The 22,979-nt window shown below is 34.2% G+C and overlaps 1 protein-coding gene across 1 annotated transcript in view; it reads right to left on the reverse strand.

Annotated features, from left to right (window-relative positions):
* LOC111547876 (bifunctional heparan sulfate N-deacetylase/N-sulfotransferase 4) overlaps window positions 1-22,979 on the reverse strand; it is a 293,814-nt gene that overhangs the window by 223,396 nt on the left and 47,439 nt on the right. The window contains exon 3 of the mRNA XM_026455011.1: window positions 20,269-21,492. Within this exon, the coding sequence (XP_026310796.1) occupies window positions 20,269-21,246 (978 nt within the window). The 5' untranslated portion in view covers window positions 21,247-21,492. The remainder of the gene's footprint in view (window positions 1-20,268; window positions 21,493-22,979) is intronic.

Consider the following 22,979-nt stretch of genomic DNA (forward strand, 5'->3'; position numbering starts at 1 on the left):
TGATTTCAATGTTTAATTTGAGTCTGTATTTTAAATCAAATTTGTACAAAGTAAGACTTGACTCTGTAGGTTAATGAGAAACAATAGAGGGATGATAGATAAGTGGTAAGCTGGCACCACTTAAAGGCCAGTAAGATATGCAAATGAGCCAGAAAGAGTAAGCATAAGCAAGCTGAACTGCAATGAATCTCTGTGCAGCAGATAATCCCATATTCATTGTTCATGTTACTCACAGGGTAGGCAACATTTAATTTAAGCAGCAATATCATTAATTACATTAGATTTCAATTATCACTGTGTGTCATATTTTTTTAAAAGAAACTTGTAAAATGTTCAAATATGAAAAATGCTAACAACGGCATGACTAATAATATAATTTATATTAAGTTGCATTAAGATTATATTATACTATTAGGCCAGGCGCAGTGGCTCACACCTGTAATTCCAGCACTTTGTGAGACCAAGGAGGGTAGAGGGCTTGAGCTCAGGAGTTCAACACCAGCCTGGGGAACACGGTGAAACAAAGCCTCTACAAAAGATATAAAAATGAGCCAGGCGTGATGACTCATGCATGTAGTCCCAGGTACTTGGGAGGCTGAATTGGGCTAGTTCAGGAGTTCAACACCAGCCTGGGAAACATGGCAAAATCTCATCTCTACAAAAGATATAAAAATCAGACAGGCATGATGGCTCATGCCTGTAGTCCCAGTTACTTGGGAGGCTGAGTTAGGAGGATCAACCTGAGCCTGAGAGGTTAAGGCTGCAGTGAGCTATGATCATGCCACTGCACTCCAGTCTGGACAACAGAGTGAGACCCTGTCTCAAAAAAAGTGTAGTATGAGCTTATAATATAAAGAGTAAAACAGCTATAGGCTCCAAAATTACTTGTAATCATCTTAGAGTGATGATGATGTTGATAGAGATAACTTAATTTGAAATGACTGTTGACTGGAGGGTATTTCCAATTTAACTTAAGTTTCTCGACCAGGGAACAACTGAAATGATTTGTAGTTTCATAAAGCATTGTGAAAGGCCATTTCATTGTCCATAAGAAATAAACTTGAAATCGGATTCCCTCTACCAAGTGTATGATAGAATGCCACTTTCACAATGTAACATCCAACTTTTATTAGAAACTACTGTATCACCATAAAACCAAATTCTTCCCTGCATTTTTGGTCATGCTCAGAAAAAAAAATATTTATTTTTTTACTATGATAAATCATACATACATAGTAAGCACAGTTTATAGACTGTCAAGGTCATGACTCTTAACATTAATATGGTTTCCTTATTTCCAAAGATCAATTGACATTGTTTTATGAAATTTAAATTATAGAAAAAGAAATCCTTCATGTTTCTGTATGGTTACGGTCAGAGATCAATTTTGAAAACTGTTATAGTAAGTCCTAGTAATAACAACAGCAATAACAAATTTTGGTAAGAAAAAGGACCATTATTTTGGATTATTTTTTTTCACTTTGTTGTATTTTTTCTTTCTGTTTCTCTTTCACACATTTCCCCAAACATACATGCTTGTGAACTGTAGTTGCTTAAACAGGATGAGTTTACATATGTAAGTAAATTGGCATTATATAATCCCAGAGGCTGATGCTTGTTTTGGTTATAAGAAATGTTTTTCTCTGCAGTAAATGGCAGTAAATGGTCCTTGGTTAGCAAATATATCAATGGAGGTACAGTGGTACAGTAGCCTGCCTGCAGAAGTACATAGATTGGGAAGGAAGAGAAGATAGCTAAACAAAGAGGTTTTGAATTTTTCTTGGTAACAGATTATTTCAAACTGGCATTCTAGAATAAACATTAAGCCACTGGGAGGAGGAAGGAGAAATAGAGTCAGAGAGAGAGAAGAAGGAGAAAATGAGGGGAGAAAGAGAGCGATGAGAAGGCAGAGGGGAAGGAGAAGAGAAGAATGAGGAAAGGAGAGGAGGAGAGAGAGAAGAAAGAGAACTGCCCAGCAATATAGCAACCCATGAGTGGCCTGCAGAAAAATGCCAACCTGAAAGTACTATTGGCAGACATCAGAAAATGTTGCCTATATTTCTGTATTATTTCTAATGTTTATAACTGAACCTTAGTTTATAGTACATATTGATTCAACCATAGTACTTGAATGAGTAATTTTATATACGTATCTGGCATTGTTACTTGTAGATAGAAATTTTCCACTTAGCTATGCACACGCACTCATGCACACACACACATACACACACCAAAAAGGGCAGTGTTCACATATACACACACCAAAAAGGGCAGTGTTCACATATGAGATTCCTATTTATCTCCATGATGGATGAAATTAATAGATTAAATCATATCTATTTTTGAATGGAAGCTTAACAATAATATATATACTATGTGTGCATGATATTCATCACTGTTGCAAGGCACATAAAAAGTATGGAATATTAAAGATTAATAATACTAGTAGGCAAATGTAAATATGTATATCTATAAGCATGTGCACATGTATATATGTTTTAAAATCATGAAAGGTCACTCAGAAGTCGACATAGAAAATACAAAATGGCTTTGAATCTATTTCATGTTCTGTTAATGAAAGATTGCTGACATAAAAAGAAAATCCAGAACGTATTTATATTTATTTAAAATGAAACGAATGTAGAGCTCACAAAGGCAATGTGTCTCCTCTGTAAACACACAGAAATGACACTTTTACCTTTTCATAGCTATCCATCCACCTGAGCCATTACTGTCACTGAGGAATGTGACTTTTTAAAAGTTCCTTGTGTAATGTTAATGATATTCAATCATGTTATTACCCTAAGTGTATATTCTTGTATTTGGATGGCAAAGCAACTTCAATCATACTATTGCCGATGGAAATGCAGTAGATCTGACAATTTTTGTAATGGGTTTATTGCTACAACAAGGGCTTTCAAGTTAATCATTATTTTACTGCTTTTTAAGTTTGGATGAGCTAAATTTCCTAGCATGATATTTTATCTTCTTTCTATGTGCTGTTTTCCAATATGTAAACAATTATGTTTGTTTCCTGATAAATGTTACTGTCTGTACCGAATTTTTAGGATATAGTTTAACTTTTCTCCCTCCATTCTTTTTTTTAATTTTAAGACATTTAAAATAAAGATGTGCTTTTCTACAGGACACAATGCTTTGAACTGATTTCTCCTGCTTTGAGGTAAAGGCAACAACGTTTGAATGTAACATTTTTCAGAACCAGTTTCAATTTCAAGGTCTCTTTCAATTTCCTTTCCTTTCAGCATTAATGATACAAAGTGAAATTGTACTCCACAGGAGCTCCAAACTTTTATTATTTTTTAAAAGGTAGAGCAGTAAGAAAAGCTTAGCATTAAATTATATAATCTTAGCAGGTAGTAAAACTTAATTGTGCTTTTTTATTTAAAAAATTAAATGGTTTCAAAGAGTCAGAACAGATGGGAATAGCTGAAACTGTGGAAAGAGTTCTGAAGGTGCACACGCATGCACACACACACACATGCTCAAAACTAGATTTATTGAGGCCAAAAACCAAACACATATCTTTCCATTATCACATAGCACTGAACAGAAAAGTAGAAGGATATTCCTTAGTGTAATGATGAGTAACTGTCCAAAATGTAATAACTTTATCCCCAAGAACCAAAAGAAAACAAAAGTGATCAACTGAATTCTGATTGTACCAACAAGATGGTAATGTGAGAAATAATCATAACCAAAGTGAACAGATTAGAAACGGATTAGAAGAGACATTAAGTTAGGTATGGAATGAGCAATATAATTTAATGAAATAAATGAAAGTTGTCTTTTGTCTCATTGCTTACAGAACCCCATCTCCATATTTATAGACATGCAAAATATCTCCTCTCCACATTGTGATTACCTTCATATGGAAAAGGGTTTCATATGGTACATATGTGACTATCCTTGGATGCAATAATTTATGAGGAGAATTACAAAGAAATACATTTGGGCTTCTGCAGGCTTGAGAGCTGAGAATAAATACAGATGTGCACTAAGAACCTACATTTGGGACAGACTCAAAGTTGTGAACAAAATTATTAACCCAAGGAGTTCTATTATTTTTACTTTAAAAAACTCTTCTAGAGACATTTTTCATACAATCTATCTTTTCACCCGCTTTTTCTAGTCTTTCACTTTGCAATGTTATATCTTGGTTTCTTCTTTAAAAAGGGGGTACGTTCACATGTTCATCTATTCTCCACTAGCCCTAGAAGTAAGACAAGTCATTTCAAGGTTTTCTAAACTCTTTAAATTCATAGTAACTGAGGGAAAGAAATTCCACACAGACACATGAGGAGAAGTTGCAATAGCTCTTATGACTTTTCTAATAGTGTTTCTGGTACTCAGTCTTACTAGGTTAGCTCTCTCTAAAGCTTCAGTATAGGAACTAATTGGCATGTCCTATCTTGAGGGTTATTCCCACTACATCTCTGCAATCCTGTTATTTTTAAATACTGGTTTTCTTCTGTTTTCTCAGATAGTTCCCATTCCACTGTCCCCATATTGCTCCATGAAAGCAAGCCTTCATTGTTTATATCCTATAGAGACAAATACAGTGCAGTAATAAATAGTGGCTATTGGGGCATACAAATCATTCAAGGCGAATTAATTTATACTGTAGGGTAAGTGCTATATGGATGCCAATCAATGTGTTCCTTCATCTTTCTACAAAAGTTGCTAGATATTCTTTTCATTTGTGCAGCCTAAGAAAAGTTTATGGACTTCAGGGTGAACAATTCTCAGCAGAGACATTCTGATGTCTCAATTTGGAAAAACTTTTCTCAGAAAGGAATTAACTCTATTTACTGTAAACTTCTATAACTCTTTTACATTGTGAAAATGAAAAATGCATTTTCATTTTGAGAGGTCAATACAGTACTCTTTAAGCATCATAAAAACTCTAACTGCAATTAAGTAAACTATTGCTGATAATCTGTGAGAGACTTACAACCAAAATTAAAATTTAAAATAGCTGTACACACCTGAACTAAAATTTGCATGAAATATTCAAGTAGGATAGAGTTTCAATATTTAAAATAGTTTATACTTTAAAATTTATGTCACGAATGCAAGGAGTAACAGGGAACTAATTGTGATAGTCCACATTAGATATGTGTTAAATATTATTTGGGAGGACGGCATCAATTTGGGAGTTTATGTAATGATAAGACTGATACCGTTTTTTCTAGCAGCAGTATTTCAAATGAACATTTACACACACACAAATATACACAAAGAGAGATATACACAAAGTTCCTTTGTTCAGTGTAGTCCCAACATGGCATTTTTAAATATTTAAATAATTAAAATAATTGTTAAAATTACACAAATGACATTGTAGAAAGAAAATGAACTAATTTTCTTCTTTCAACTAGTAATTTAGAATAATTTATAATTGAGTACATTGAAATAAGATATTGGAATCTACAAAGAACTTAAACAAATTTACAAGAAAGAAACAAAAAATCTCGCCAAAAAGTGGATGAAGGATATGAACAAATATTTCTCAAAAGAAGACATTTATGCAGCCAACAAACATATGAAAAAAAGTTCATCATCACTGCTCATTAGAGAAATGCAAATCAAAACCACAATGAGATACCCTCTCATGCCATTTAGAATGGTGAAATAGGAATGCTTTTACACTGTTGGTGGGAGGGTAAATTAGTTTAACCATTGTGGAAGACAGTGTGCCGATTTTTCAAGGATCCAGAACCAGAAATACCATTTGACTCAGCAATCCTATTACTGGGTACATACCCAAAGAATTAAAAATCAATCTACTATAAAGACACATGCACACATATGTTCACTGCAGAACTATTTACAATAGCAAAGACTTGGAACCAACCGTAATACCCATCAATGATAGACTGGATTAAGAAAATGTGGCACACATACACCATGGAATACTATGCAGTGATAAAAAAGAATGAGTTCATGTCCTTTGCAGGGACATGCATGAAGCTGGAAACCATCATTCTCTGCAAACTAACACAGGAACAGAAAAATCGAACACCACATGTTCTCACTTATAAGTGGGAATTGAATAATTAAAACACATGGACACAGGGAGGGGAACATCACACACTGGAGTCTGTCAGGGGGTGATGGGCAAGGGGAGGGAGAGCATTAGGACAAATGCCTAAAGCATGTGGGGCTTAAAACCTAGATGACAAGTTGATGAGTGCAGCAAACCACCATGGCGCATGTATAGCTATGTAAGAAACCTGCACGTTCCGCACATATATCCCAGAACTTAAAGTATAATAATAAAGAAAAAAAGTAGACAGTGTTCAAAATTGCAGGCTAACAGCTAAACTACTTTTAGAAAGCATGGTACACTTAGTTGAAATTGTAATCTTGAAATAAATGATATTAAATGCTTATATGAGAGGAAAAAAGTGACACTTCATTAATTAATCATATATTTTAGGAAGACATGGAAAGAACATCAGAATAAAATAAAAATTATAGACGGAAGGGACACACAAAGGAAAAAACAAACATTGAAACAGAAAGGGAAGGCAAAATAGTGAGGATTAAGAAAAGGGAAAATGAAGTGAGCTAATTTCTGTCTAATAGATCAATCAAGAGAGAAAACAAAAATGAACAACATTCAAAAAGAAAATGTGACATAGTCAATAGGTTTTAAAGTACAATAATGATCTATTATGAACAACTTAAAACTAGAATTTTTAAGCAAGGCAGTTGAGATATTTTTTGAAAATATAAACTGCAAATAACTCATGAAGACTGTAAGAGAAAGAATATACCATAAGCAAAACAACAAAGAATATACCATAAGCAAGCAAAGTAATTTTAACACACTTCAGAATTAAATTTTCAGATTCAGACCATTTTAGAAAATCTTTAAATAATAAATATGGCCAGTATTACATGAACTTCTAGAGGCAACAAAATATGCATAGAAAAAATGCCCACAAGAGATGTATGATCATATTGATGTATTTAACTACAATAAATTAAATTGTTGTATGAATCAAATATCATCATTAAAAGATATAAAAAGACTTGAAATATACCATTAGGAGAAGATATATGCAAATGTATCAGGCATTAAAATACAGACTATATAAAGAATTTTCAAAAATTAATATAAAATATAAAAATAATTCTAAATTAAAATGAGGAAGAAGACATACAGAGTATGCAAACTGTAAAAAAGAAATAGTCATTAAGTACAAGAATAGCTATTCATCCACATAAGCAGGAAAATACAAAAATTTTAATGTTTGACAGTACCAACATTGGAGATAGTAAATACTACAAAGAAAATGAGTTTAGTGAGCTAGAGCTATAGGTATCGATGTGGGTGAACCATAGGAGTAAAAGAAAGAGAAAAAGCAATTTGAAGAAAATTTAAAACATCTAAAATACTAAGCAATTTATTCTTTAGGGATGTTTTCTTATGTGATACAAGTAAAAAGAAAGTTAAGAAAATGATACACTTGAAATTCAGGATATGTTTTGCCATTCTAGTGGTAGCAAAAAAGTGACATGATTGGAAAGGTGGTGGTATTATTCTCTATTCTAAACTAAATGGTTTGTGCCAAACTATTCTTCTTATTATCTTTTAAGTTATAGACATTGTTAGATATACTCTTTAGAATGTAGGAAATATTTCAAAATTATAAATATAAAGAAAATACATCAGAAGCCTATTTGATTTATTTTGGGGAGAAAAAGTGATGGGTAGAAGTGATCAATCCCAGCAATGCTCTAGAGCTAGGCTCAGAGTAGACATGAGTAATGATGAGTTGAATAAAAATAAAAGACAATGTCTATGGCTACATTAACAGTTTAAACTATTTTCTAAATGATAATAAAATATATTCTAGCTTGCTCAGGATTATGTAAACTAGTTGACATTTTCCATGATAATTTAATTTATTTCAGGGCACCATGTGTATTTCTATAAGGAGCATGAAAATAACAAATTTTTGGTTTTTTTTTCTCTTTGGTCATTTTTTAGATGTGAAACCATTTTGTGTATCTTTTGCTGGTTATCATTATAGGAACACAGTGGCTTTAACTGAGGAGGTTCATTACAATCTAAGCCAATTAATTGTCTAATTAATTACAATTTATCTCGCCACAGAGAATGACAACGTATACAAAACCAATCAGAAAATATCCCAGTGGACTTCCCCCAGGGCTTCTAAAGCATTACCATGAGACTTAAGGACTCTTATAAAAGACTGCTTCTTTACCTTTCTCAGACTTTGTTACCTTCTTACCAAAATACTTCTCAATACTTTTTTTACCAAAATACTTCTTAACACTTTCTTTTCCTCATGTAGACAATTGCTAAAACTTGACTAGTGAAATGGAACTCATGGACTTTAATTGTCTTCTTCCCTCGTGTTTCAAGAAATTGCTCTCAGCTCCATAATTATCTAATACTGTAAAGTAACCAAAGTCAGTGCTTATATTAGTATTAGATCATTACTATGTAGCTTGTTTTGAGTACTAATAAATTTAGGTAACGTCCAATTTTTAAATTAAAATTTAATTTGCATTAAAAACAGTAAAAATATTCTGAGCAGAAAATCTTCACATGGTCAGAGGCCTTGTTTGAAATGCTTTTTTTTTTTATGGAGTCTCGCTCTGTTACCCAGGCTGGAGTGCTGTGGCCGGATCTCAGCTCACTGCAAGCTCCGCCTCCCGGGTTCACGCCATTCTCCTGCCTCAGCCTCCCAGGTAGCTAGGACTACAGGCGCCGCCACCTCGTCCGGCTAGTTTTTTGTAGTTTTTAGTAGAGACGGGGTTTCACCGTGTTAGCCAGGATGGTCTCGATCTCCTGACCTCGTGATCCGCCCGTCTCGGCCTCCCAAAGTGCTGGGATTACAGGCTTGAGCCACCGCACCCGGCCTTGAAATGCATATTTTTAAAAATTAATAGCTGGTTGACACACAGGAAAGTGATATACATGAAAGCATGCCTATAAACAACTTGTTTCTAACAAAGAAATAGACATATTTGCAACTCTGTCATCAAGAAAATGAACACATTAAACTAAATAAAATTATTTCAATCGATCATAATTTCTAGGCAGAACAACTGAAAGTAAAGATTTAAGTTCCTTGTTGTCTTGACACTTAACCCCTATACACTCTAAGTTTAGGAATATTTGTGACACACTATATAACCCCTAAACACTCTAAGTTTAGGAATATTTGTGACACAGCGTCAGTTGGTACATCTCACAGTGATGGTAGGAGGGGCTCATGTTGAAATTCTTATTCATCAAGGAGTCATAAATAGGAAGGAAAAAAAGAGTTCAAAATTCCAAATTCCAGACAAATATTGTAATTTCCCTGTTTCATAAACATTGTTCTCTTTTGAGTCAGGCATTCCTTTAATTGTCTTTCTTTGAGGACTTCTTGTACCTACTGAGCATTCATGCTTTCTTCCTTATAACCAATGAAAGGCATACAAGAGCCTCCTATCTCAGTGCATGAGGCATTTTTCCTCTATATGAAACTAACTTATCATTGGTTTATCACTGCATATTGCAAATACTTTATTCAATCTGTTTTTCTTCTTATTTGATTTATTTCTATGTAATGATTACCATTAAAATTGCAAGACTTAAGTGTGACGATTTCTAAGTGTACACTGACAACCCGACGGGGCCAGAAAATCTACATTTATTGTTTCAGAGGTCAAATGTGGATGCCCACGGTAAATCATTAGACCTTAGCCCATTAAAATTATGAGACCATAAATCAAACTCCTCATCCTTCCAGCACTTTTAACTCTGTCTGATTCCATACATTTTGATGAACACATCCAGGCTAAAAACAGCAGTGATGACACTGCATTTCCAGTTTTCTTTTTGCTCCATTGGGTCCATATTCAAGTTCTGTCAATTCTACTTCTGCATGGACTTTCTTGATCTTCCCTTTTCATCCAGTTTGCCACCAAGATAAGCTGAGTCTATCTTACAGACCGAACTCTGTCTTAGCTACTTTACGCTCCTTCTCTCTTTAATGCTCACCAAAATATTCTGAATTGGGTTGCTTTACATTGGTGTTACAGATAAATGGTTTGAGGGTTGACGATATTAGGTTAAGGTAAACTAATAGGTGTGGAAGTTAAGATTCAAACCCAAGCCAAGCCATTGTCTTTTAAAAGAGAGTTTAAACATTCAAGACAGATAGTTCTGGGTTTGTCCCTTGTTCTGCCGCTTAAGCCATATATTAGACAACTATCTTAATATTGCTAAGCCTCATTTTATTCATTCAAAGTGTATAAAACATTACTTCTTAATATTGTTGTGTGCTTGTAAATGATTAGCACCTTTTTAGCATATATTAATATACTCAATAAGTACCTTATTTTAAGTTACAATCATTAGTATGATTGTATTATTGTAATAGATTCTTTAATTGGTCGCCTCAAAACTTCTCCCTGGTTCAAATAATATATTTTCCTTTAATTCCAACTCTGATCATGTCATTTTCTAGCTTAAAAATCCTGAGTGACTCCAGTGGTATCCTATTTTCAACAGAATGAAGGCTAATGTTCTATGACAGCATAGGGGCTTTATATTCTGGCCACAAACAGAACCTACATTTAGTCCCACTATTTCTCATTTACCTTATAATTCAATTAACACAGGCAACTTATCATTCTCAAAAAGGTCCTGATGTTTTCAGCCAAGTCTGAGCTTAGGCTGATCCACCGGCCTAGAATACACTGCCCAGCTATCATTGCTACAATTCTGTCCAGTGATCACAGAGGACTCAAATGCCACATCCTCCATTAAATATTCCTACTTCCTAGAGGGAGAATTACTGTCACCTGTCTTTGTCCCCACTGTGTACAATAATGTTGGCATGGTATATATTGCATATTGCATTCTGCCTTGTAATGCAGATAATTGTGAATATGTCCTGTCTATACTACTGAAATTAGGAACTGAATACATATTTGTGTGAACTCTCTAATAAAGACTGATATACAAAGGAAAAGGTTTTGCTGGTAAGCATTTTCTCAATTTTTTAATTCTTATTTTAAAATGTATTTTTATACAATTTTGGCAATTTTTTAAGTGTAGAATAACCCTATTTGCTTCCATAAATGAACCTTTTTAAAACAGATGATTTTTCTTTCCATTGATAAAGTGAAATGTGTGGTGCTCCTTGAAAGAATTCAGAAGAAATGAAAATCTAGATTACTCACACTGAGATTTTTAATAAAAGAAGAAAAATTATGATTAAATATATCCTGTACAGTAACTGTCCTCTTGAAAGTAAATTTGAGGTTGTCCGAGGTCACTACTGACTGCCAAAATACATGATAATAGATCTTCTCTTTTCAAACAACCCAAATTCTACTTACTAAAACAATTTAATTGACACAGTGATACTCCTTGTTTACATGGAATATAAGCCATTCTTATTATAAGCCCTTGATACTGCCTGCTTTTCTCCTTGATCAATTGAAGACTTTCAAATAGTACATCTAATTCGCACAGCTGGGCACCTAAGGATTTCATGATGTTCCAAATGTAATCCCTCCCTGACAAGGGAGACCTAGGGAGTTCTGTATCAGGATATCAAGACCATCATTTCTGGGAAGTATTGCTGATGGCTCCTCTCTCCTGCACAGGCTTGCTGTGACCAAGCTCCTAACTACCACATTCTCTGTCATGTGCACTATGTCAAACTCCACATTGTGATGTAATTGTCCAATCCCATATTTCCTCCAGGAGCAAGCCACTGCTGTCTGTGCCATTTTTCTCAAGATGACTGCTGCCCACAAAACTGAACTCAGAGATTTGGTACCTTCTGTCCACTACCGAATATCTTTGATAAATGCTGATTCCCACCAGTCCAGACCACTGCCCAGCTCTTATGCTACACTTGCTGATTGTATGCTGGGTCACCCGCCTAGAAACTGCCAGTAAGTTTCAATTACTGCTTGTTTCACTGCCTGGCTGGGTCATCCACCCAATTCTTGCTGCTTGGACTCTTTTGCATTGCTAAATCTATACTGGTTGATATGCATCAAATCTGGATTCCATCTACCACAAACCAGGCTTTGTTTTTCATCTGTAACTCTGAAAATGATTCAAACCTCATTGAGTCTGAAGTATGAAATATTCTAAAAACAGATTTTTTACTAGTTTACCAAATACAGCAAAACTTATTTATAATCATGAAATATAGAAAACTAATGCTTTCATTTACTAATGTAGCCCCTCATCTTCTGTGCTAATGTTCATAGGATAAACAATGTCTTATTTTCTAAAGGCACAAACTTAATAATCTTGAGGGTTTTTTTTCTCTCTCATCCAACCCTTATTCAAATTAGGAATCAAATTTTTAAATTTTGTTTTATACTAGATTTCTTCTTTGCTGTTCATAGCAACCTGTCTCCTGTTTAATGACATTATAATTCTTGAACATATTTTGACTGGAATTTTTTTTCAGATATTTACATTACTAATAGAAGAGTCCTTCTTAAATATAGTAACCTTATCATTTTCTTGTTTAAAAAAGAGAAGATTTCAAATGGCTGTTGGAACTAAAACTTATTTTCCTGTATTTTCAACACCCTCTATTAACTGTTTTTTATATTTGTTAACTTATCATCTTTGTTTTCATCATCAAATTTGTACAATTTATTACTTTTTCACTTTATAGTTTTGAGCATATGGTTTTCAACTCATAAAATATATAGTAAAATAAAGACATGAAAACATTCCTGTTAAGACATCGGTAAATTACTTGTATCTAGATCAAGCCTTAATACCAGCCTAGGTTCAGATCCATTGAAAACACTACATAGGAAGGAAAATCAAACCAATTAGCCTGCTAGCTACTTATTTTGTACTCCAAGTTTATAATATAGATTTTGTTTTCCACTTTTGTTGTATATGCAAAATATAAAAATCACTTGCTTCAAGATAAAGTTCAAAACTTTATTCTTTCTTTAGAAAGTAAATTATTCTTTCTTTAGAAAGTAAATCAGTTCTGGCCAGGCACTGTGGCTCACACCTGTAATCCCAGCACTTTGGGAGGCCAAGGCGGATGGATCACAAGATCAGGAGATCAAGATCGTCCTGGCTAACATGGTGAAACCTCGTCTCCAAAAATAAATAAATAAATAAATAAATAAATAAATAAATAAATAAATAAATAAATAAATAAATAAAATAAATTAAAAAATACAAAAAAATTAGCCGAGCGTGGTGGTGGTTGTCTGTAGTCCCAGCTACTCAGGAGGCTGAGGCAGGAGAATGACGTGAACCCAGAGTTGGAGCTTGCAGTGAGCCGAGATTGTGCCACTGCACTCCAGCCTGGGCATCAGAGCGAGGCTCCATCCCAAACAAAGAAAAAAAGAAAGAAAGAAAGTAAATCAGTTCTGTGACTAAATGGTTCTGCTCTCACCAAACAATTAAAAGACAATATTATAACTGTCAATTAAATATTTTTTAATCATTTGTAAGGTTGCTTATTACATTATTTGGGGCATAACTAGATGTGTGAGAAAAACTGTTACCTCTTAATTTCGGAGTTGACTTATATACATAAAGATGCTAAGTGAGAATTAAAGTCAGTAATTATGCAGGGACTCAAGTTAAAAAGAAATAACCGGCTGCTGGAGTCATTAGGGGATGTGTCACATTCTTATGAAAAGTAGAACTTAAAATATGGGTAGATTTAGGAAAAGTAGTTTAGTAAAGGCACAGAAACTGAGAAAAATAGGTCGTGGTAGACATGAGATAGTCACAGTTGAAAACTATATAGTGGGCAAGTCTAACAAAAAACAGTGTGTATCGAGAAGTAGGAAGGATAGATATTGAAATGTAAATTTGAGCTGGCTCACAAGGAACATTGAAATAAGAAATTTGGTTTTATCAGAAAACAGACAACCTACAGGATGGGAAGAAACTTTTGCAAACTATGCATCTGGCAAAGGTCTAATATCCAGTATCTATAAGGAACTTAAGCAAGTTTGCAAGAAAAAAATCAAACAACCCATTTTGGGCAGATGACATGAACAGACACTTTTCAAAAGTACACATACATGCAGCCAATAAGCATATGAAAAAAAGCTCAACATCACTGATCATTAGAGAAATGCAAATCAAAACCACAATGAGATACCATCTCACACCAGTCAGGATGGCTCCATGCCTGTAATCTTGGTACTTTGGGAGGCTGAGAAGGGCAGATCACTTGAAGTCAGGAGTTCAAGACCCGCCCAGCCAACATGGTGAAACCCCACCTCTACTAAAGCTGAGTGTGGTGGCACATGTCTGTATTCCCAGCTACTCAGGAAACTGTGGCAAGAGAATTGTTTGAACCCTGGAGGTGGAGGTTACAGTGAGTCGAGATCTTGCCACTACACTCCAGCCTGGGTGACAGAATGAGACTCTATCTCTAAATAAACAAATAAATAAAAATAAAAGTCAAAAAATAACAGATGCAGGCGAGGTTGTGGAGAAAAAGGAATGCTTATATACTATTGGTTGGAATGGAAATGAGTTCAACCACTGGGGAAGACAGTGTGGCAATTCCTTGAGGACCTAAAAACAGAACTGCCATTCGACCCAGAAATCCCATTACTATATATATATACCCAAAGGAATGTACATCATTTTATTATGAAGACACATACATGCATACAATCATTGCAGCACTCTTCAAAATAGCAAAGATATGGAATTGACCTAAATGTCTATTAACGGTAGACTGGATATAGAAAATATAGTACATATACACCTTGGAATACTATGCGGCCATGAACAAGAATGAGATCATATCCTTTGCAGGAACATGGATGTAGCTGGAAACAGATATGGAAACTAATATGGAAACAGAAAACCAAAAAACACATGTTCTCACTTATAAGTGGGAGCTAAAAGATGAGAACACATGTCATTCCCCATAGAGGGGCCTACTGGAGGGTGGAGAGTGGGAAGAGGGTGATTGCTTTAAGGGCCACAGTTATATTAACAGTTATATTAACAGGTCAAAACATGACTATATATCTGACTTAATTGATAGATAATATTTCACCATCGTTAAAAATATAATTAATTTCTAGGAACTTATATACATGAGTAATCTTTCTCATATATCTTGAATTTTTAGGTATACAATGAAATTTTATTAATAAACAAATGATAGTTACTGAAACTGAATTTAATTTTGATTGCCTTATAAAAGGACATTGATTTTTATCTCAGTAGCATTAGTTGGAGAAGAGAATGATAAAATGAAATAAGGCATGAATAATTCTACAAAAAAATGATATACAGTAGATAGCTTAGGCCAATTATAACTAAGTATTAGAAATAATGAGCACTTAACTTCAGTCAAAAAACTCATATTCTGGCCGTGCACAGTAGCTCATGCCTGTAATCCCAGCACTTTGGGAGACTGAGATGGGTGAATCACTTGAGGTCAGAAGTGTGAGACCAGCCTGGCCAACATGGTGAAACCTCGTCTCTACTAAAAATACAAAAATTAGCCACATATGGTGGTGTGTATCTGTAGTCCCAGCTACTTGGGAGGCTGAGGCAGGAGAATCACTTGAACCCAAGAGGTGGAGGTTGCAGTGAGGTGAGATTGTTCCACTACATTCCAGCCTGGGCAATAAATAGAGTGAGACTCCATTTCAAAATGAATAATAATAAAAATAAAATAAAATCTAGTATTCTTTTCAATGCATTAAAATTCTTTGCCTTAAAAATACTTACTCTTTAACAGTATGATTCAGAATCTCTATCTCAAAAGAGAAAATTGGGCTCAGATGAAAATATGCCTTCACAAACACACACACACACTAACACAGAGACACACACTCACACACACACACACACACACACATACATTGATAGAGTGAGGTGGTGCTGAGGATAAGGCTATGTCTGAATTTGTTGTTAATGCTCTTGCTATTCCAGTCTAATTGTGGGAGTGGCTGAGGAAGAGTCCATTTACAAACATAACCAAGATTTTTTATCCATAACACTCCTGCTTTCCTTAATTTGTTTTATTGAGGAACAGAATACCTCTTTCATACCTTGAAATAGGGATGACATTTGAATTTCAAATTCAAATAGGTATTTCATACAGATTGAAATATGTATGAAATACCTATTAAAATACCAATTGAATACCTCTTTTATACTATTTTGGAGTAATATAGGAAATTGTCAGTAACTATGCAACACCATTGTTCTAGAATTGGGGTAAAGTTTGAAGGAGAATGAAATTCTCTTTGTGCACTAGTGTATTACTGTTGTACTACCAGGAAAAAAAAAAAAAAAAAAAAAAAAAAAAAAAAAAAAAAAAAAAAAAAACATGAGAATGAAGAATATGAGACCGTCAAAACTTTTTGACACAAAATTGAAATTATTTCCCACAAAACTGTATTTATCCAAAAAATAAAGTCAAAAAGCAAAAACTGTGACTAGAACATTTTTTCTTTGGGCATATAAGTAACCTAGTATGTAAATAGTTTTCAATTCTCAATTCCAATCAAATTTCTCATATTTATTCATTAATAGGTCTGAGGGAAATATTCAAATTATAGAAGTTTAAGAAAAACACAGATAAAAATCCAGAAAGCTTATTTAATAAAATAATAGAAGAAAATTGCTCAAACCTAAGGAGAAATACAAATATTCAGCCAGAGGAAGGCCAAACAAGACTACACCAAGACATGTTATCGTCAAACAGTGAACAATCAAAGACAAAGGATCTTGAAAGCAGCAAGATAAAAGCATACAAAATATGTTTGAAGGACTTGAAGAAGGCACCAATAAATGGAAAGCTTATCCCCACTGCTGAGGTAGAAAAATTATTATTATTGAATGTCTATGATATCCAAAATGATCTACAGATTCAAAACAATTCCTATCAAAATTCCAAGGACATTTTTCACAAAAATTGAAAAAAAATTTTAAAAGATATTAAAATATATATGAAACTACGAAAGATCTGAATAATCAAAGCAACCTTGAGGAAAACAAATGTACTTCAAAATATACTACAAAGCTATAGTAATCACAACAGTATGATACTAGCATAAAAACAGACACACAGTCCAATGGAATAAAATGGTGAGCACAGAAATAAATTCTTGCATTTACAGTCAATAGATTTTCAGCAAAGTTTCTAAGAACAGATAATAGGGAAAGGGCAGTCTCTTCCATAAATAGTGTTAAGAAAACCGGATATCTATATACAGAAGAATGAAATTAGAGCTTCATCTCACACTATATTCAAAAATCAACTTAAAATAGATGAAAGACTTAATTGTAGGACCTATACCCATAAAATGACTAAAAGAAACCATAGAGGAAACCTCTATGACATTGGTCTGGGCAAGATTTTTTTAGCTACGACCCCAAAAGCACAAGCAACAAAAGTAAAAATAAACAAATGGAATTACATCAAACAAAAAAGCTTCTATACAGCAATGGAAGCAACAGAGTGAAGAGACAACATAGGAAATGGGAGAAAAAATTGCAAACTATACATCTGATAAGAGGTAATAGCTAAAGAACATATCAAATTCAAGTAACTCAATAGTAAGAAAACAAATAACTCACCTAAAAAATGAGCAAAAGGCCTGAATAAACATTTCTCAAAAGAAAACATAAATGACCAATAGGCTTATAAAAATACTCAACATTGCTAATCATCAGGGAAATGCATGTCAAAATACATAATCTCACCTTTTTGTGGAGTCTAAAAAAATTAAACTCAAAGAAGCAGAGAGTAAAATGGTAGTTCCCAGAGGTTGAGAGTGAGGAGGTTGGAGAGATTTTGGTTAAAATACACAAAATTTCATGTTGATTGGAAGAATAAGTTGAAGAATACTACTAGTAGATTCTAGTAGTAACAATGTATCATATTCTTGAAAATTACTAAAAGAGTAGATTTTAAGTGTTTTCACCAAAAAGTGATAAGTATCTGGGATAATTACTTCCTATGTCATTTTGCTGTATCTAAACATTTCACCATTTACACATATTTCAAAACGTCATGTTGTACATGAAAAATATATATTGTTTTTGCCAATAAAAAAGTAAAAATAAAAATAATTCTGAGGGAGAACCAGAAATAACAACAAAAGAGTCAGTAAAGAGTATTTTCTTCAAAAACACAGTTCAGTTAATATGTGTACATAAATAAATATTATACATTACTTCATATATAGGATATAATTCTATCCATAGGAACATACACTAATAAATATATACACACACACATAGCCTTTCTGATTCTCTCTCCATATGTGACACTGCTCAAGCCTTGGTTAAATTTCAATCTTATTTTATTCTGTTTGGGGTTATGTCAGTTGAGATAGCCATCAGCAACTTTTGAATATTATTTTGAGCAGCAGTGAGTAACAATTTGTTTTTCTATTTGAGAAAAAAGTGAAATAGTTGAATTTGAGCTAGTTAAATTCATTTAGACTTACAAAGAACTTTTTAATTCATATTGTTCTTTAGCCTGAAACTTGGAAATGCTATATTTTTAGGGTATGAAGGAAGGAACCAACCACTCAGAGAACCTTTTGAAGTAACTGGCCTCTTGTTAAGCCTATGATTTCAAAATTAAAAGAAAACTATCATTTATACTAATTAAAGAGAATAACACATACTAAAAATGTAAAAGAAAAATGAGAAAAATCTGGATGGAACTGAATTGTCATCACTTTATCTTTTCTTAACAGTCTCAAAATAAAATATTTGGGTCACAGTCAAGCAGCGATTCATAGGAACTTATGAAAAACACAGTTCATTGGTTCACATAAACTTTGAAGGTTTTTAAAAAGTTAACTTATTCTACTGCTTTCAATCATTTTGCTTTACAGTGGCCATCAGGTCTTATGATGAAAAAAATGCCCTGTTATTTTGAAGAACTATCCAAATTTTATCTTTGAAAGATAAACACTTTAACAGAAGATCCAAAAAAGTCAATAACACCTTAATTTTTGTTTATGTGTTTTGCTAAAATTATTTACACACAAAATAAATTTAGTTATACGTAGGATGAGATAGTCACAAGTAAAAGATCAAGTGAGAGTACTGCATCAAGATTGTTTAAAAGATTATTATCTTCAGAATTGTGCATCTAATCTTGTGTAGCATAGTGGATTTATTTTTATTTAGTAGCAATCCCAGGCTGAATCTGTTATTCAGTCTCAATTGATCAAAACCTAGAAGTGCTATCAGTAACATTGCTGTGTTTTCCCAAATAATCCAATAAACAAATAATATAGGTATAATAATGAAAACTACCTGAGGCCAACCCAATGCCACATTCTCTATAAAATGATTTGTTTTTGCTAATATCTGTATTTTCAGATATCTGAACATATCTGAAGATGACTGAAATATTATGCTTGGTTGAGATTGTAGAAAGGTCTTGTGCTGTTTCTCCATTATTCTATTTACACCACAATTTTCAAACCCAAGTATAGCAGGATTTGGCAGGGTAAATAATCCAGAAATAGAGTTATATGGCTATCTTAGTCTCACTGTTACAAACTGCAGCATGCACTACAACAAGGGAGGCTGTTATAAGTGGTTCTCAATGGGATGGGAAAGACTTAAGAAGAGGCAAGGAGGCCAGGCACAGTGGCTCATGCCTGTAATTACAGCACTTTGAGAGGTTGAGGCAGGTGGATCACGAGGTCAGGAGTTTAAGACCAGCCTGGCCAAGGTGGTGAAACCCCATCTCTACTTAAAATGCAAAAATTAGCCAGACCTGTGGCAGGCACCTGTAATCCCATCTACTCAGGAGGCTGAGGCAGAGAATTGCTTGAACCCATGAGGCGGAGGTTGCAGCGAGCCAAGATCACACCACTGTACTCCAGCCTAGATGACAGAGCAAGACTCTGTCCTAAAAAAAAAAAAAAAAAAAAAAAAAAAAAAAAAAAAAAAAAAAAAAAAGAAAGAAAGAAAAAGAAAAGAAGAAAGAAAGAAAAACGAGGCAAGGAGATTAAGTTCACTAACTCTTTGGGGTATTTATTTTAGCTCTGTCTCATTCTGAAGCTTCTGGTGTGTGTTGTATGTGTGTGTAAAGAATGGTTAAGTCTTGGTTCAAGATTTTTCTAAATGGCTATTTTATTTCAACTCTACTGCATCTTAAAACTTTAGTGGTTAGTAATCTATCATATTTGGAATATTTTACCAGTACCACATTGTGAAATACAAATTTTGATGTTATTTATACATATGCTTACCTTCACATCTTTGACATTCATCCTTGTTCCCTCTTTCCCAACAAATATATCATCAATGTCCACAAGGATGTACCTGTCCAAGGACAATGTCAGCCTCTTCCCTGACAAGAAGGAGATGGCATCTATGAAGATGAGCTTGTGCAGCCAAAAGTTCAAGTTGTTGCCAAAAAGTACTCGCTGAATTCCATCATGAAGCCCCAGATCCTGAATCACCGTTGCAAATAGTTTTTTGCTAGACAAGGATGAAAGGGATTTTTCTGTCTGTAATTCAGTTAAAAGTACAGGCTGATAGGTTGAATGATTATATTGGAAAATAGTCCAGTCTTCCCCAGGAAGAGGGCCTTTCTCAACCTTGGGGGCTTTGGTAATATGCAGCAAAGGAGATTGAGGGTTAACAAAACAGTCCTTTAGAGCTAGATTATTGAAAAGGTTTAACGGAAAGCCTTTTAATTGTGTACTTGGTAAGCTGTTTTCATTGGCTTTATGAAAACCGATTATACTAACACTGTATTCCACACAGTATTTTTCTAAAAGCTCTCGATTCCATGAGTCCATGCTGACATACTTCAGAATATTTTCATAAATAACTAAAGTATATTTCCCTTTGCCATTATCTGTAAGAGGAGGTATATCTCCCTTTCCAGGGGCAATGACCATGTGGTACTGAAATCGGCTGGACTCCAAAATAGCTATGATATCTTGACCGAGTTGAGAGTATTGGCTCTCCACAAAGAGAAGGACAGTAGGGTCAGTTTTGGATGTATCAATAGGTTTAACTGTTTTCAGCTCCATTGCCCGATATGGTAGAATTTTGATGTCAGCGCATTCTGCTTCTGCAGTGGTTTCAATAACTGTCATTTCCTGTTTGTAGCCAGAGTAGAGAAAATAGGCAGAAATGACAATGCTCACCAAGCAAAAGGTAGCTAAGAGAACAATCAATGTTCGAAAACTTCTCCGAAGTTTCACAATAAGATTCATTTTTTAAGATAATGTTTTGGAAACTTTTCCCCAATTTCTTTTCCTAAAGTGCCATAGTGAATAAAGTATGAGATGTTGCAAATATGACTTCCCCAGAGTTCATGTAACCATTGCAAATCATGTAAAATGTTTGAAGGGAGCACAACTGAGTTAAAGCTGGAAGGCAATAGACGGGGAGGACATAAGTTGAGGAGATTTTGAATATGTCCAATATCAAGAATTGCTGCAGAATCCTCTAAGCATAATCTGAAAGAGAGGAGAAACGTAATAACTAAGACAAAAATAGAAATAAAAATATGTATTTGTATACAAATGCTGATGCTCAAGAAACATATAAAGCAATGATAATTTTAGTGTTTTAATATGATAAAATATTAATAACCTGATGTTTACAGTCGACTTAACTACCTAGAGTATAGTAGATTTTTTAATAACCTCCAGAACACAGAATCCAATTTTATTTTTGCCTAAACATCCATATGTATATAGGACTATGTATTGAGATCATTTTCTAACTAATCACACCAAAAAAGAAAAGAAGTAAGAAAGTAAGCCTTAACAAAGAATGTCAGTTACCATAAAACTGTTCTACAAAACTGATAACCATTATATACATATAAAATTAGGAAATCAGGAATCAGGGACTTAGAGCAATTAAACATGCTCTTAGGTATCTGCTTGAGTCTCTGGAATTCCCAGCTGACTGAATAAAGCTGTCTTAAGTTTAGAGCAGTTACAAGTTTTTCTCTTTAATAATATCCTTTATCCAGACTGACAGGGAGCCACTTGACTCTCTTCAGCATTACAGCCCAGATACATAGGATTGCTCTTCTTCATGCAGAAGCAGGCATTCTCAGATCTCGCTAATGAAACAGAGGACAGAAAGCTTAGGGGAAAAGAATATTGGAATGTTAGTCTCAAAGCACATTTCCTAATTTTGCCTGCTCCTGTAACAAGAATTAAAACTCTTACCCATTGTCAATTTTTATCCAAGAATCGGATATTCTATTTCTCTATCACTTCCTTTAGTTCAAAAAAAAAAAAATGAATGTAGAATGCATTTGTATTACTTTGTTCTTGCATTGCTCTAAAGAAACACCTGAGACTGGAAAATTTATAGAGAAAAAATGTTTAATTGGCTCATGGTTCTGCAGGCTGTACAGGTAGCATAGCAGCTTCTGCTTCTGGGGAGATATAAGGAAGCTTCCAATCATAGTAGAAGGCAAGAGGGAGCCAGGTGTCTCACATGGTGGAAGCAGGAGCAAAAGAGACAGTGTGGGCTCAGAAGACAGGAAGATGAGGATATGTTTGGAATTTTGTAGAGACTGGTTTTAAATGGTAGTGACCAAAATGCTGATAGTGATATGGACAGCAAAATACAAGCTGAGGAGGTCTCAGATGGAAATGAGGAACTTATTGGGGGCTAGAGAAAAGGTCATTTTTTGTTATGCCTTAGCAAACAATTACACTACATTGTGCCCCTGCCCTGTGGATCTGTGGAACTTGAACTTGAATGTGGTGATTTAGGGTATCTGGTGGAAGAAATTTCTAGCAGCAAAGCATTCAAGAAGTAGTGGGTGGATCACAAAGTCAGGAGTTCAAGATCAGCCTGGCCGGGATGGTGAAACCCTGTCTGTACTAAAAATACAAAAAACAATTAGCTAGACGTGGTGGTGGGCGCCTGTAATCCCAACTACTTGGGAGGCTGAGACAGAGAATTGCTTGAACCCAGG

This window comes from Piliocolobus tephrosceles, chromosome 3 (assembly GCF_002776525.5).
Source record: "Piliocolobus tephrosceles isolate RC106 chromosome 3, ASM277652v3, whole genome shotgun sequence".
Lineage (NCBI taxonomy): Eukaryota > Metazoa > Chordata > Mammalia > Primates > Cercopithecidae > Piliocolobus > Piliocolobus tephrosceles.